Raw genomic sequence first — 14,751 nt, 5'->3', positions numbered from 1 at the left:
TCAATATCTCTCGGTATCTCTTTAAACATACAATATTAGCTCTCCTAATATTGCTGTATAATAGATGTGGCCAGAAAGAAGGATCATCTCTGTAAACAGAAGCAGGCACTCAAACATGAATTCATTTCAATGTACTTAATGCCGTTTAAAGTGAATAAAAAGCTATTTTTTAAAAAAAAGGATATTCGCCCACTCAATTTTCTGTCGAAAGGAAAAATAAGACAACAAAGCATCTTTATTGGTTAAGATAGTTCTTTATTATGAAGTGCCACAAAATGCTTTGTGTTCATTGTGCTTACATTGTCTAAATACTGGCTCAAAAGACTCAGGAGATCCTGCCTCTGCACCCGAGAGCCAAGAATCTCCTGAGATTAATCGTGTCAGATATCACTGTACAGCGGTTAAAAACGCCTCACAAAGCCTTACGGACCCATCGTCCAAGAAGTGATTAGTTCGGTCAACGTAGCGCCCTTCAGCTCGAAAATACAAAAAAAAAAAAAGAAGGAAAGAAAGAAAAAAGAAGAGAGGTCAAGCTAGTACAAGTTTTCAATTCTTCTCTACCTGAATTCTAGTTAGTTTCATTGTGCTACTTTCTTTGAAGGTGGACATGATTGGAATGGAAGTGCTTGGAGAGCAAAAGATCTCACAAGGAGACGCACAACTGCAACCAAACCTGAACCTTGTGATCAAACACCGTATTTTCAGGTGATTATTGCTCTTAAAGAACCTGGCGGGAGAATTCGGAGATTTGTTAAGAAATACATTACACGTGCTTGGAAGGAATTTGCCGGATATTATTGACGATTGAGTGGGCCGCGGTTTCTGCGCATTCGGGGGAAGCAGGTTTGATTTTTTTTTTTTCATCGTTTTGAAACCTCGTTTTATGTCCTTGTCGGTTTGGGAGGGTTGTGAGCAAGTCATCAACAATCATCGTTATTTTGTTCAGTCTTGTAATACTCTTGACCGCCACCTACAGGACAGGAGTGGAACATAATCACGCTCATTATTCTGCCAATCAAACGAGACAGAATGAGGATTGTATCGCCTTAGCGGAGGTCTGCGTTCTGCTGACTTCCATTTGAATTATTCCTGTGCATGTTCTTCACATAATTCTCTTATTTCTTATCTGCTATTAAGCTCCTTTATGGTATTGTATCGATTTCACAGTCAACAAATTTTCCCACTTTATCTTCATCTCCGTGGATTTTGTTCTTCTATTCTTTTTATGTTTTGCTTTGCTTTTTTTTTTTTAATTCCCGGCTAAAAATATTTCGGCTATTGAGACTCATTTTTCAAAGAGCTCAAGATGAGATCGACGGCTGCAACATAACACCCTTTTGACAAAATTGCCGCCTTCACAACATTCTCAGAAGCGTTTGTCTTCATACAAGAGCTGTTAGTTTCGATCAGAGATGAAGGTAAAAGTAGGGCATAAGTGCATGTTCAGTGCAAACTCTTTTTTTTTTTTATCCTTGTCACCTTAAAATAATGCGCAGTGGAAGGCAAATCACTAATTGAATAATCTCCCGATTAAACTCAGCATCTTCATCTCAAAGTGAGATTAACTAAAGGTTACACACGCCCGAGGAACTGACGCAATTATCCCAAGTTCTTTTTTAGAAGAATCACTTGTTCATATTAAACCTCTTATCTCCAATTGTAGGGAGCTTGACTGGGGTGCCGAGTTCAGACAACGCAGATGTTCTCTCCGGGTCGCTCCGAGTGTGTGCTCGCGTGAGAGTCTTTTCCACATTACGTAACGCCAACTCGTCATTACCCAGCACAAATGTTTTGGCACAGTTGTGTGTGTCCTGTGAGCGTCTCCAGGGAAGCTCCAGGAATCTACAGCGGATGTTTTTTTTTTTTTTGGGTGGGGGGGCGGCTTAGAGAGCTGGGTTCAGCCACACTGTTATCAGCCGTATTGCTCAACACTCTCGCCGTGTATTGTTCAGGGACCTTATATGACTTGCGTGTTAATCCTGTTGGTTGGCTCAATAGAAATGAATGGTGCCTGCTGCAGAATAATGTACAGTATGCGGGGGGTGGAGTTGTAACTGTGAAGGTGCCAGGCCATCCAGCCATAAGTGCGCGCTTTTTCCGCGGTCTAAGAAAGCACACTTGATGTGCGGTTGAATAATGCATTGCATTCAAGTTGAACACTTGGCAACTTGGATGCCCCTTCACGTCACAGCCTCCACTGCAGTCTTATACCTGTTTGAATTTTTGATGATCGGTGTTACACGTGTTTATTTATCCAGGACTGAAATGAACAACAGGCACCAAATCCAGCAAGTCGCTGATCCCAGCTCCTCGCCTCCCTCCCCCCTCTCCAAATCCTACGTTAGTTCTACTCACTAAGAGGCAGGCAGTGCATAACGAGAGGAAAGACATTTTGTTTCTTTTTGTTTTGCTAACACTACATTGGCATGTTCCCTGATGTCTGCAATGTTTGTCTTTTTCTGTGTATAACTATCGATGAAGTAAAACATACCTGATTTTTAAAACTGCTATACAGTAGTAGGTAATACTTCGTAAATTCATCATAAAATACCATGCATTAGTGTGATTATTGCTTTGAAAAAAATCTGCGGAGGCTCCAAGAGAAAAATATTGCCCTCATCTATTACATTTCTGCCCCCCCAAAAAAGACACAAAAATTAAAAATTTAAAAAGAACAAAAATAAAGCTTCATATGATGTTGGCATAGATTCAATTTTTTTGCATGCAAATAACCATTATATTAAAAAAATAAAAACCCTACAACAAAACGAAAAAAAACTGTGGCATATGCTTTGGCCTGTTGTGGTAGAAATAGGAAGTAAATAAAAAGTAAAGTGCAACATAAAAAACTTACTTGACAAATAAGTAACTAATAAATAGCAAAATGAAGGAATAAATAAATAAATATATAAATAGGGGGAGGTTTGTTTTTTTCTACCTCGGTAGTGGAGAGAATATGGTCACTTGGTGCAGAAGAACATAAGCGTTATTATCATTGTTATTACTATAATTATTACGATTATTCTTCCAAAAGCCATAGGGAAAGAAAAAAACCCTCTTTCTACGCGTAGAAGTGCAGAGAGGAAGCCAACAACCGTTAGCTTGCTGTCGCTATTGTCATCCTCCTGAAAGTCTGACCCGCGCCTCCATGCCAGATAAAAGCCGTGTTTGTGTCGTTATTGTCTCTATCCGGAACAGGGAGGAAAAAGTCAAGAGTTTTTGCATGCGTAAAACGGTTCCATCCTTCATCGCGAGGAGAGAAATTGTGCTATCATCATCACCATTAACTGGCCGCGGGGGCAAGCGAGTTGCAGAATGTGAGCAAGGAAGCAAAAGCCAGATCGGAACACAAAATAGATGGTTTGTGTCCATTTGTAGGGAAAATGGCGAGTTTGTGGTCTTTTTTGCAAGTGGTACGGGGGGGTCATGCATCCAGGGGCCCGAGAGGAGAGAAGGGGCCTTTGAAGCAGGCCGACTCGTAGTGCTTGTTCAGGTAACTCTTGAGCGCGAAGGTCTTGTTGCAGCGTTTGCACTTGAAGTGCTTGAAGGCCGAGTGCGTCTGCATGTGAGCGCGCAGGTTCGAGCGGTCCGCGAAGGCTTTCCCGCAGTGGGCGCAGCCGAAGGGCTTCTCGCCCGTGTGCGAGCGCATGTGGCCCTGCAAGAGCCACGGCCGACTGAAGGCTTTGCCGCACACGTCGCACTTGTGTTTGAGGTCGTGCGTCAGCAGGTGCATGGCCATGGCGGGCATGGACACGTACACCTTGCCGCAGGTGGGACATTTTTTGGCCAGCTTGCTGTCCAGCGAGCGGTGCGTCTGTTTGTGTCGGCTCAGGTTGGACGAGGTGGCGTAGGTCTTGCCGCATTCGTTGCACGTGTGCCTCTGGATGCTGCGAGGGCTCCCCATGGCTTTCCTCCTCGAGCGGCCATCCGTGATGTAAAAGGCGTCCACCGAGTAGCCGTCGCTGACCGCCGCGTCGCCGTTGATGTAGCCGTCGGTGAGCTCGGAGCCCGGGCTGTCGGGAGACTCCGAGTCCGGGGCTCCATAGTCACTGTGGATGCCGTCGTAGAGGGGGTCCGGCGAGGGCACCTTGATCCCGCCGTCGCTCTCGCCGTCGTACACCGACGGGCTGATGTAGTCGCTGATGTAGCCAGCTGTCAAGCGACAAGAAAACAATGCGCTTTAGACTTTGTACTTTGATTTGTCTCATGCCTGTGATGACAGCCTTCTGAGTCCACTTGATGACGATTTGGACTTTTGATATGATGACATTGTGATTTTATGGAAAAGTGAAGAGGAAAACAACACGCAGACAAGTATTGTGTGTTTTTTAGACCATGCCACGGCGCTTTGTTGGCGCTTTTCCAGTCGCACAATCTGTAGTAGCCGGTCAGCCAGGTTTCCATGCAGGCCAAGTTAATAATTTGTCGTCACTTCTGAGATGATGAATTATTAACCCCCAAATTGTCTTGACAGTAATATGTTCTATGCGCCTCCACTACTCTAAATGTGGCATCCTGGTTAATATTCCGTTTGTGGAATACTAGTGAAGTATCAAAATCTTCCCCTTTTTAGCCATCTCACGAGGCAGCCATTTTGCCAGGTGTGGTCAACAGAAAAAAGATTATGTAAAGAATTTTTGGGGGTTTGACTTCACCTTTAAAATCACAATAGTGGAAGCATACCAGAGCTCGGGATTGCAAAAGCAGAAAATGGCTCATTGCGGTCTGAGAGATTGAATTGGCCCACGCAAGTATGTTTGTAGACTATAAACTGCAAGATCTCCCTTGCGGATGATGTAGTTGGCCACAGTCATGACGTGTGGTCAGGATATTGCTTTTAAAATATTTTTGTTCAATTCATTGATTTTTACCATGATTCAGAGGTATTGTCGAATGCTGTTCTTATTTGAGAATGGAATACTATGACATCCAGCACACGTATCCGCAGAGCGCCGAATCTATCTGCCAGTGGCTCCGTCAAATACGCCACCTGCGCATGCACTTACACGTGGTTTTAGGTCGTCAAAAATGTAGTCTAGATTTGGTAACCAAATTGGTAGATGTGCCGCGGAGTTGGCGGGGGTAGCAGGAGCGCCCAGTGAGGCGTAGCAAATTCACAAACACACTGAAGTAGACCATTGACATGAAACTGTAGATGCCCTCATTTTTAAGCCAAGTCTTTTGTCTGATATGCCGGTACATACATTTTCTTTTTTTTATTTTGTTTTTATACATTTTATACATTTTCTGGTGAGAGGGGGGCGAAGCAGCTACGTGCGCCACAACAGGTGCACCGTGACCCCAAACATGGTCGACTCGACTTGCTCTGGCATGAAGTTACGCCCGTTTTTACGGCAAGCACGTGGGCACCAGTCTACCAAAATAGGTTCACTCCTGTTTTGTAACTCTGCATGAGAGTAAGGTGCTTTTGAGGTTACCGAGGTAACGGGTCGGCTGTGTGCCCTCGGTGAGTCTACCCGTAAGTACAGTCCAAATGACTGACATCTCGTGAATCACAATTTCTCTCTGATTGGTCGCTTTATTATGAGAAAGGAAGTAAATACATGGAGATAAATTCATCACCAATTCAGTATTGATACATTCTGTGTCGTTTTTGTTAGTTGGGGTTTTTCTAATGTAATATGTCTGCCTTGGTTCATTCAAGGTTGGGAAATTTATGTTCTCTACTTTTGGATACTAATTTGTCTAGCAGATGAGTAATTGGAGAATGCTGTACTGAGTAGTCTAAATTTTGTTACGTTAGTCCGTTTTTGTTGTTGTTGTTTTTCTATTTTGGTTGTTGTTTTTTTTCCTGTTGACAGTCACACAGTGAATAGAATCAATTTACTGAGGAAAACGCTGACATGCCAAATCCAGTTTGGTTTAGTTTTGTTTAGTATCGTTCAGGCTACTGCGTTTAATGCAACATGCTTTTCTTCCATACTTTATTGAAGTTGGAAACTGATTTCCCAAAACTGAAATCAAAAGAGCTGAGATGCAACTGAGCAGTGGATAAAGAGTTGTCAAACCTCGCACTGTCAACCTTAGCTAGTGACTCTATGGCTTTAAACAGATCATGATTCACACAGAATTGAGTCAGATTAATAACAGGCAGTTCCCAATCTGGATCCGTTGAACTCGGAATGATTCTCAATATTTTGAGAATCTTGTCTGCTTTGTGGCAATATTGTTGATGTAGAAGAGCGCGCGCAGATTTGTTTGCCATAACTACCTGGGAGCCATTATTCAAATAACACTTCATGTTCTTAGTGAGAAATTCGGGTCTAATTGAATATACAGTGTGAAACATGAAACGTACAGCATGGACTGATGACTGTGCACTTAACCTGCGTGGTTGTCATAGGCACTCTCAACTTTCTGGACACAAATAGAGCATTGCATATTTTAAGTCCTCGTGGATGTAATTCTTGAGGGTGAAAGTGGTGGTGTGAGTATGTATATACTGTGTGTGTGTGCCAAATAGTCCATGGATCATCAACTATTGGACAACAATGTTAGCATAGTTGGGCACCAGCGATGTGGATTACTTTCTTCTATATTGTGTGACAGCTAATCATCCAGCCACCGTCAGCACTGTCGCAAGACGTTCTGATGACTTTTACAACATCCTAAACTGAAAACCCTCCAGGAAATGGCGTGTGAAAACAAAAGCCGACTGTGTCCTCAGATATCATTTAACGCCTGAATATGCCTCCTCTGGGTCTTGAAACTTGTCTCTCCTAATGTCTTTTTAAAGCCACAAATTTTCCTGCCATGTTTTCGGGCTTGACTTTCGACATATAAAAGCAAAATGAAACAACTAATAGCCAAGATCGCGGCAAGATTGCAACCACTTGCACAACTCAGTGAGATCCAGGAGCTGTTTCAAACTTTATGATTATTTTTATTTTTTTTTTTAAAAGGTGGCAATGTTCACTTTTGATTGACGTGGTCTGAGAGATGTAAATAGAAGTGTGTTTCTCATTGCAGTTGAGTAGCATTCCACTGCCTAATAAGAGAGTTGTTCCTAAATTTTTGAATTGCTCGTATGACTAATTGAGGTCACGAAAATATTAGACACGGCTCAGGAGGGTTCTACTTAATAACGTGACTGTGGGTTTAGATCCAACATGTCATTGGTTCTTTAAGCGATGATATGTGAGTATACGTCATGAACTAATTTCATGTGCATGCTTTTGGACAGCAGGAGGTAAGCCTGAGTGCCTGCGGAAAACAAACAGGCCGGCGTGAGCACCAGATTTGAACCCTCCTCCTTTGCAAAAAACATGTGTCTCGTTCTCCATTGAGCAGCCAATGGTGTATCCGGCATAATATAATTTTCCAATTTACGATGAATTCAACTTCCTTGTAGCGACTTCACAAATTCCACACCAAATGCTGCAAAGGGCTACGATTTCGTTTTAATTTTAGTGTTTATACTCGGCTTGAAATTGTTTTGGTTTTGTTTCGCTGTTACTCGGCTGAGGCTGCAGCTTCTTCAGCCTTCTAGTGTCTATCAGCAGAGTGTCCCTCCTATCCGAGCGTTCCCATTGCGCAGAAAGCAACACAAGTGGGATATCAATTATTCCCAACTCTGCTTCATCCGAGCAGAAAGTTGCTGCTAACGCACGGCAGGCCGGGGCGAGCTAAATCCTGCATTGCAGTGAGCGGTACGGCCACATCGAGCTTTTGAATGATGGAGAGAGAGTGGGGGGGAACTAGAAAAAAGGAAGCGGAGGACTGCGGGTCGCGTGTGAAGCCACACAGGGCTTGTTAGCCTCGACGTGATGAATACGCCACTGACAGATTTTTTTTTCTTTCTTTCTATCTTCTCCAACGCACAAACACAAGTGAGGGTCAGGAGCGGGAAGCACACGCTGATGCAACAGCGTGTCAGTGGCGCCTCGGTGGAGGCAGGGAGAGGAAGCACGGAGACGTCTGTTCAAGGGTGTATTGAAGTTCACAGTGCACAACAATGAGTCACGCTGTTGCCGGAGGATGTACGGCAATGAGGCGGACTAAAGACTACAAGCACAATAAAATAACACTATCTGCATTTAACTGTGACTCAAACATAAATCACAAGTGAAACTTGTTGAGTCAATTGATCCTTCTGTGTGAGAATCCTACAGAGCTTATTTTTAGGAAGCATAGTGCATTCATCGTAAATTACGAAAGACGAACAATTGCTTGGAGGGAAGTTAAAGGGTGTGTGCCTGACAGTGCGCAAAAAAATGGTTGACGCATTGAAAGTAGCGCTTTTTTTTTTTTTTTCCCATTGGATGTTTTTCCTCAGGCGTGGTGGTTTGTTGAATATCAAAGGTACGAAATGAGGCCAGGGAATTGGGTTGACTTTTTCAACATTATCATATCATATCGTATTTAAAATGGAAGATTGCCATGTCATAATGACTGTTTTAACAAAGATGGCAAAAATATATATACACAATATAGTTTTACTTTTTTAAATGACAACCTCAGCCATTAATGCAAACATACAGTGTCAGCCATTTCAGTGATTTTTCGCATGGGTGAGGAAAAAAAATACATTTGTTCCTGCGTCCAGCTAATTGCATCATAAAACCTTTCTTAAGTGAACTTTTAACCGTATTAATGACACGGCAAGTGTAAAATGAGTCCACAGTCTTCTATCCTGGTTCCAAGCAGGATACTTGTACTATTTGACCCTTTTACTTGTTGCTATTATTGGAAACAGCTTTAATCCCACACGTTCAGGTTGCAGACACATGTACTTTGAAAGAACGTGAATATATTAGAAGATTAAAAAGAGCCCCATCCGTCCATTTTCAGGGAGTCGAAGCCGATGCCAAGTCACTCTGGCTTAAAAGGCGGACTGCACCCTGGAGTCAGGGGCACGCACAGAATGGGAACCGAGCCCTCAATGTCTGCACCCAAGTCAGGAACGATGTATCACTTCATCATCAACTCGACTAAAATATTTCCAATTGTATTATTAGTGAGCTTTTATGGTGATCTGTATACTTCTTGAGTGTTGCGCAACACGTATTGTGGATATACGGGGGTGGGGGGGGGGGTCAATGGTTGGGAGTTGGTTGATTTAAAGGGTATTTACCTAATCACCACACAAAGAAAGTACCTGACACAGAAACACTTAAGGAAGTTGAAATTTCCCAAGGGCAAAATTAGCAGGGGCTTTACCATTGTTTAAAAAAACACACACAAAATGACGAAACACTCCACCTCATCTTTGATACCAATCAAAGCTGTATTCTATTTTCCATCACTTTTTTCCCATTCTTCTTCTTCTCCCAACCACCCTTGAGACAAATCTTCCTTTCAGAATAAGGACATTTAATCCTATGATGCTCACTAAAATGAGCTCCTGCGCGATATGCAGGGCTCTCGTGTGACGTCATGCATGACAATGTTTTCGAAAGCATTAAGTCGCACAACATTGTTCCCCAAAATGTTCAATTCCGACTCGTACATGCTCAGAGGTATTTGACTTTATAAGTGTCTATTGCATAACTCGCGTTGATCGCTCTCTAGTTACACGCATCATAACTATCACCGATGGAAGCCTGTTGAGTATCTTTTTTTTTTTAAGAATTTGGACTCGAAATGACCCAAGCAGTCCGAAGTTGAAGGGTTTGTTGCGATAAACGACCACCTGTCCCCTGTTCATCCCCTTTACCCTTACTTAGCCCGTGTCGGAGGAAGTGCGTTGGGGAAGTGGGCAGTTGACTAGAAGCTAAAAATCAATAAAACATGGGATGGATTGAGTTCATGCGACCTTCCTGCTAACATCCACTTTAGAATAGCTCAGCAGGGCGAGTGTGTGTGTGTGTCTGTTGAGAAGGTTAGATTCCCCAGTTTGGCCCATGAGCAAGGCAGCTGAGCGCTCCAGTATGTTGTCTACTGGTTTAAATGCAAAAATGAGGTTTTGGGCAAAGCATGGAAAACAACAACAGTCGAGTTGCTTGTAAAACTGCAATTGCATCCTCAGCACATTCCAGTTTGTGCTGTGGTTGCAGTGCATGTTTAGTGAAGCAACGGCAGCCGCACACCTGTTCAAGATGAGCCCGACCTACCCTTGTCATGTAGCCGCAGGCTGAGCTCCGTCCTGGGCCGGTAGGCGCTCTCCAAATCATCCGCGGTGGAGAAATCATCCAGTTTCACCTTTTTCACCAGGAAAGACCTCGGCATGGTGGTGCGACACACACACGCACACACACACTCAGCCACACGAGTCCACACACACGCAACCGCAGCAGACCGGTGTGGCCAGCGTGCCCACCAGGAGCACGCTCGTGAAGCTGTTGAGCAGGTCTTTTGATTTTGAAAGATTTTTTTTTTTTTTTAAGTGTGCGAGAAATTCCACCACTGGCTCCTCCTCGGGTGAGCGGGAGCAAGTTCAGCACCGGACAGCTCCCCTCGCTCAGCTTCCTGTGCAGCAGGCAAGCGGAAGTCCACTCTAAGCAAGCCTCACGTGCAGTGAAGAATAAATAGATCAGTTATTGTCTTGAAAGAAGAGGAGAGGAGAAAGAGGGAGGGGAGAGTGGAATTTGGAAGCTTTGCCGAAGAAATCTCCAGTCCCGGTCTCCGTGGAAGTAGTCCTCAAGTCCGCCCGGCGACTCGTCGGCTCATTGCATCCTCCCCCCCTCCCTGCAGCTCCTCTTCGCTTTCTGCTGCTTCCCTCTCTCTTCTCTCCTCTCCCGCTTTGTGAGGCGAGCTGTTCCGTGCCTCTGTCGTCTGACGATCAGCTGACTGCATTTATAAGCGAGGGGGGAGCGAGAGGGATGTACAGAGAGAGAGAAAGAGAGAGAGAGAGAGAATGAGAGAGAGAGAGAAGGAGAGAGAGAGAGAGAGAGAGTCCAAGGAGTGCTTAATTTAATCCATCCCTCCTCTCAAGGGAGTGTTGACTGGCCCGGATGATTTATTGAAGCTGTTAAACCCCCCACCCGTCCCACCCACCCCTTTTTTTGGGTCTTTTTTCCCTGTTTCTTTCCATCGTTTTCTTTCTTTATTTATTTCTGGAAGTAGTCGGCATACTTGGAAGTGATGGGAAAAAATACAACTTCATCACCATTGCATTCGTCAGCTAAGAGCTACGTACAATCCGGATTTCCTGCGCCTTTGTCAAGGTCAATTACAAACACGTTCAAGTTCATATATTCCAGCTTTTACAGCAGCCATCCATTTTCCATAAGGCGTAGAGCGAGTAGCCTATCAGAGCTGATATTGGTCAATTACCCCGCAAGGTTATTAAAGCTAATGCACACTAACGAAATAACTAAAACTAAAACTAAGAGGAAAACAAAAATTCCATTAATGTAATGAAATGACAATGGTTCTTTTTTAAATGAAACCTAAATGAAATGCCATCTACTGTTTATAAAACTAACGATAAGTAGAATGAAAATGTCCTTCATTCTGTCCTCGATTAGTACCATTCATGAGCTTTTGGGGTTCATTTGAAATGCATGTTTGAGAATTGTATTTTACTTTACTTTATTCCACAATACTTTGAGTTTTTTTTAGCTTGCTCTTGACCAATACTCCATATATATACAGGTATATATATTCAAAAAATGAAAACTAAAATGGAGACTTTTCAATCAACTTAAAACTAATACATACATACCGTATATTTATTTTACATACAAATAAATAATCTCGCTCTAAAAGAATTAAGTTTCAAAAACAAAAACCAGAACCAAATCAAATCAAACTACAATGCAGACTGTTCTAAGCTCCAACCAAAACAATAACAATCATCGACATTTACAGTGGACAAGTTCCAATCTTCAGTTCCTATAGGATGGGTTTTTTTGGAATGTCGGAAGGCATGTGCATTCCATAAATTAAATCCTGAGATGAGATTCAAACCCAGAACCTTCTAGCTGTGAAGCAGACCTTTCAACCACTATATCAGTTGAAGAAACATATCTGCTCAAAAGGATTTCTTTACTTACAAACAACTTTGTTGTGAAAGGCGCACAAGATTAGATTCAAATTCAATTTCATTCAATTTCATAGATTCAATTTTTTGTTTGGGATTTTTTACCACTGGAAATAAGGCAGCCTGGTGGACGAGTGGTGAGCACGTCGACCTCACAGTGCAGAGGTACCAGGTTCAATTCCAGCTTCGGCCTCATTGTGTGGAGTTTGCATGTCCTCCCCGTGCTTGCGTGGGTTTTCTCAGGGTACTCCGGTTTCTTCTCACATTCCAAAAACATGCATGGCAGGTTAATGGAACACTCCAAATTGTCCCTAGGTGTGAGTGTGAGTGTGGATGGTTGTTCGTCTCTGTGTGCCCTGCGATTGGCTGGCAACTGGTTCAGGGTGTTCCCCGCCTAATGCCCCATGACGGCTGGGATAGGATCCAGCACCCCCCTCAACCCTAGTGAGGATTTTGGAAAATGAATGGATAATATGTTCCAGTGATGTTAGACTGGAACATGTTATTTCATTATGTCAGTATTACATTGTTTTGACTCATTAATTCACTGTTGAAGTGAGTTCATGTAGCCCATTATTGTGATCTTGAAACAATCAACCGCTCTTGTGTCCTTTCCTTGCTTACATCCACGGTGACACCAATTTTTGAGGCAAATATGAGCAATCATGCTGGAGCACCTGGTAATTATCATTATTATGCATGAATGTGGCCCCTCTAGGCAAATGGATGTGGACCAAATGGAATGTTGCTCAGTGTCGAGTGTGTAAACTGTGAGAACGATCCGGGGTCAGTTCTGCAAAAAAAAAAAAAAAGAACGAGGACTGTCTCGCCTCTGTTTCCCTGTTATATAACAACAGCAACATAATAAAAGAAAGCAAGGAATCATTGACGAGAACAAAAGAAGAACTACTCTCTCTTCTTCGTTTTCCATTTCATTTCACTACTATCACTCAATTTCATCCTAATCATACGAGGATGATTGAGGACTTTTTTTTTAATCTTCAAGGTCTGCTGAGCTTGTGTGTCTTACTCAATAATAGCCTCCAAAAAAAAGCATGCATACAATTTTTTAAAAATGCCTGTTTTACGTGATATCCATCTAACAAAGGCTAGTATAAATGAATCTTGCTGTAGCTTTAACAAGGCAGCACTCTGGCTCATAATTGCAGGCCGGGAAAGTTGGTGGTCATCTGTTAAGGCTTCGATTAATTTCAGTGCACGTCTTTGATCTGCGAGGAAACCACTTAAAAGATGAAGAATTTGCAGTAATGTGAAAGTTGGTGCTTACAGCACCAACTTTAGCAAAAAAGTTCCAGTTGTCACGTCCCTCACCTCACTGAGTTTTCACTATCAAATATGACCCATTTTTGTGAACTTCAGCTCAGCCGTTTACCTTGAGGCGAATGCTTTTAAGGCACGCGGCAGGTCTTCCTGTTGAAATGGATGACCTTACGTTCAATTTTATTTCTGAAAATGAAATGAACGTTTACGTCTCTAAAACCACACGAGAAAAAAACGTGACACTTAAATTATTATGAAGAATGCATGGTTTTTATTCATACTAACATTTACCTGTTAAAAAGTAATGAAAAAGCCAAAGAAAATCAGTCGTCAGAGTTAATAATTTAAATCAATGGACTTTGCACTGCGGCAGCCCAGTGGTCGACTGATGAGCGTGTCTGCCTCACAATGCAGAGATGCATGGTTCGATTCCGGCTCCGGCCTTCCTGTATGGAGTTTGCATGTTCTACCTGGGCCCGCGTGGGTTTTCTCTGGGTACTGTACTCCCTTTTCATAACACATTCCAAAAACATGCATAGCAGGTTAATGGAAGACTCTAAATTGTCTCTAAGTGTGAGTGTGAGCTCGGATGGTTGTTCGTCTCTGTGTGCCCTGCAATTGCCTGGTAACCGGTTCAGGGTGTCCCCCACCTACAGCCCGAAGACGGCTGGGATAGGCTCCAACATGCTCAATCCAATAGATGGGATGGATGGGCTTTGCAAAAACACACGTAAAACCACACACAAGTACTGGCACAAATTGCAAACTCCACAATAGAGGGCTATGGCCAAGATTTGAACCTGAACCTCAGAACTGTAAGACAGTTGTGCGAACCATTTAACCAGGCTGTCAAAACACAAAGAAATCAAACTAATTTTTCTTCATTGAATTTAAACACCTTTAGCTTGTGTGTGTGTGTGTGTGTGTGTGTGTGTGTGTGTGTGTGCTTATGCTTGCGTGTGCCTGTTTGTGTTTTGCTAGCAATCCATCTGTTGTCCTTAATCAGGAAAAGAGCAGATGAGGTTCATCACCTGGAGAGAAGCTCAGGGAGGTCCAATTAAACAAACACACACACACACACACACACACACACACGTACACACCCCACTAAATCACCTGTCGTATATGAATGCTGTCAAACAATTGCAATTGCAATCGTGGCATAAATTTCAGTTTGCGCACAACAGGGCAAGAGCAATCGTTTGACATTTCCAAGAATATTTAATTTATCCTGAGAAGAGCGAGGAGGGACAGCCGATAAATAGTTCATGTTGAGTTGCGTGAATAATTAGAAATACGTGGGAGAGGAGGATGTTCTGCGCGTTCTTTGGAGGTTACCCATGATGTATCCGCGCACACGCGTTGTATGCCGCGCAGCCGCTGTCCAGCTGGTCGGTGTGTGTGTGCGTGAGTGTGCGTGTAGGTGGCTAAGGGTTTGAATGCAGCGTATGGCGTATATGACAGCACAACAGCTGCCGCGGGCCAGCTTTGACACAACCTAACGACGCCCGTTGTATTTATCAGCT

The 14,751-nt window shown here is 43.2% G+C and overlaps 1 protein-coding gene and 1 long non-coding RNA gene across 2 annotated transcripts; both read right to left on the bottom strand.

Moving 5' to 3' along the window:
* Positions 1–234: 234 nt before the first annotated feature.
* Positions 235–10,217, bottom strand: LOC127601108 (transcriptional repressor scratch 1-like). The gene is made up of 2 exons (XM_052066123.1): positions 10,074–10,217; positions 235–4,152 (listed from the first exon to the last, which is right to left on the bottom strand). Exons 1-2 carry the CDS (start codon positions 10,186–10,188, stop codon positions 3,425–3,427), a joined length of 843 nt encoding a protein of 280 aa, XP_051922083.1. The 5' UTR covers positions 10,189–10,217; the 3' UTR covers positions 235–3,424.
* Positions 4,865–9,207, bottom strand: LOC127601127 (uncharacterized). The gene is made up of 2 exons (XR_007962493.1): positions 7,363–9,207; positions 4,865–7,216 (listed from the first exon to the last, which is right to left on the bottom strand). It is a non-coding gene; the product is annotated as an uncharacterized LOC127601127 (long non-coding RNA).
* Positions 10,218–14,751: the final 4,534 nt, after the last annotated feature.

The sequence above is a fragment of the Hippocampus zosterae genome, chromosome 5 (genome assembly GCF_025434085.1).
Source record: "Hippocampus zosterae strain Florida chromosome 5, ASM2543408v3, whole genome shotgun sequence".
NCBI lineage: Eukaryota > Metazoa > Chordata > Actinopteri > Syngnathiformes > Syngnathidae > Hippocampus > Hippocampus zosterae.
Note: the sequence above shows the minus strand (reverse complement) of the source record. Positions and strands in the feature narration are given on the sequence as shown.

Coding starts and splice junctions, on each gene's coding strand:
- LOC127601108 (XM_052066123.1), bottom strand. CDS start 10,188: ATGCCGAGGTCTTTCCTGGTGAAAAAGGTGAAACTGGATGATTTCTCC. Junction 4,153..10,073: donor CCTGCGGCTACATGACAAGG/GTAGGTCGGGCT, acceptor GTCGCTTGACAG/CTGGCTACATCAGCGACTAC.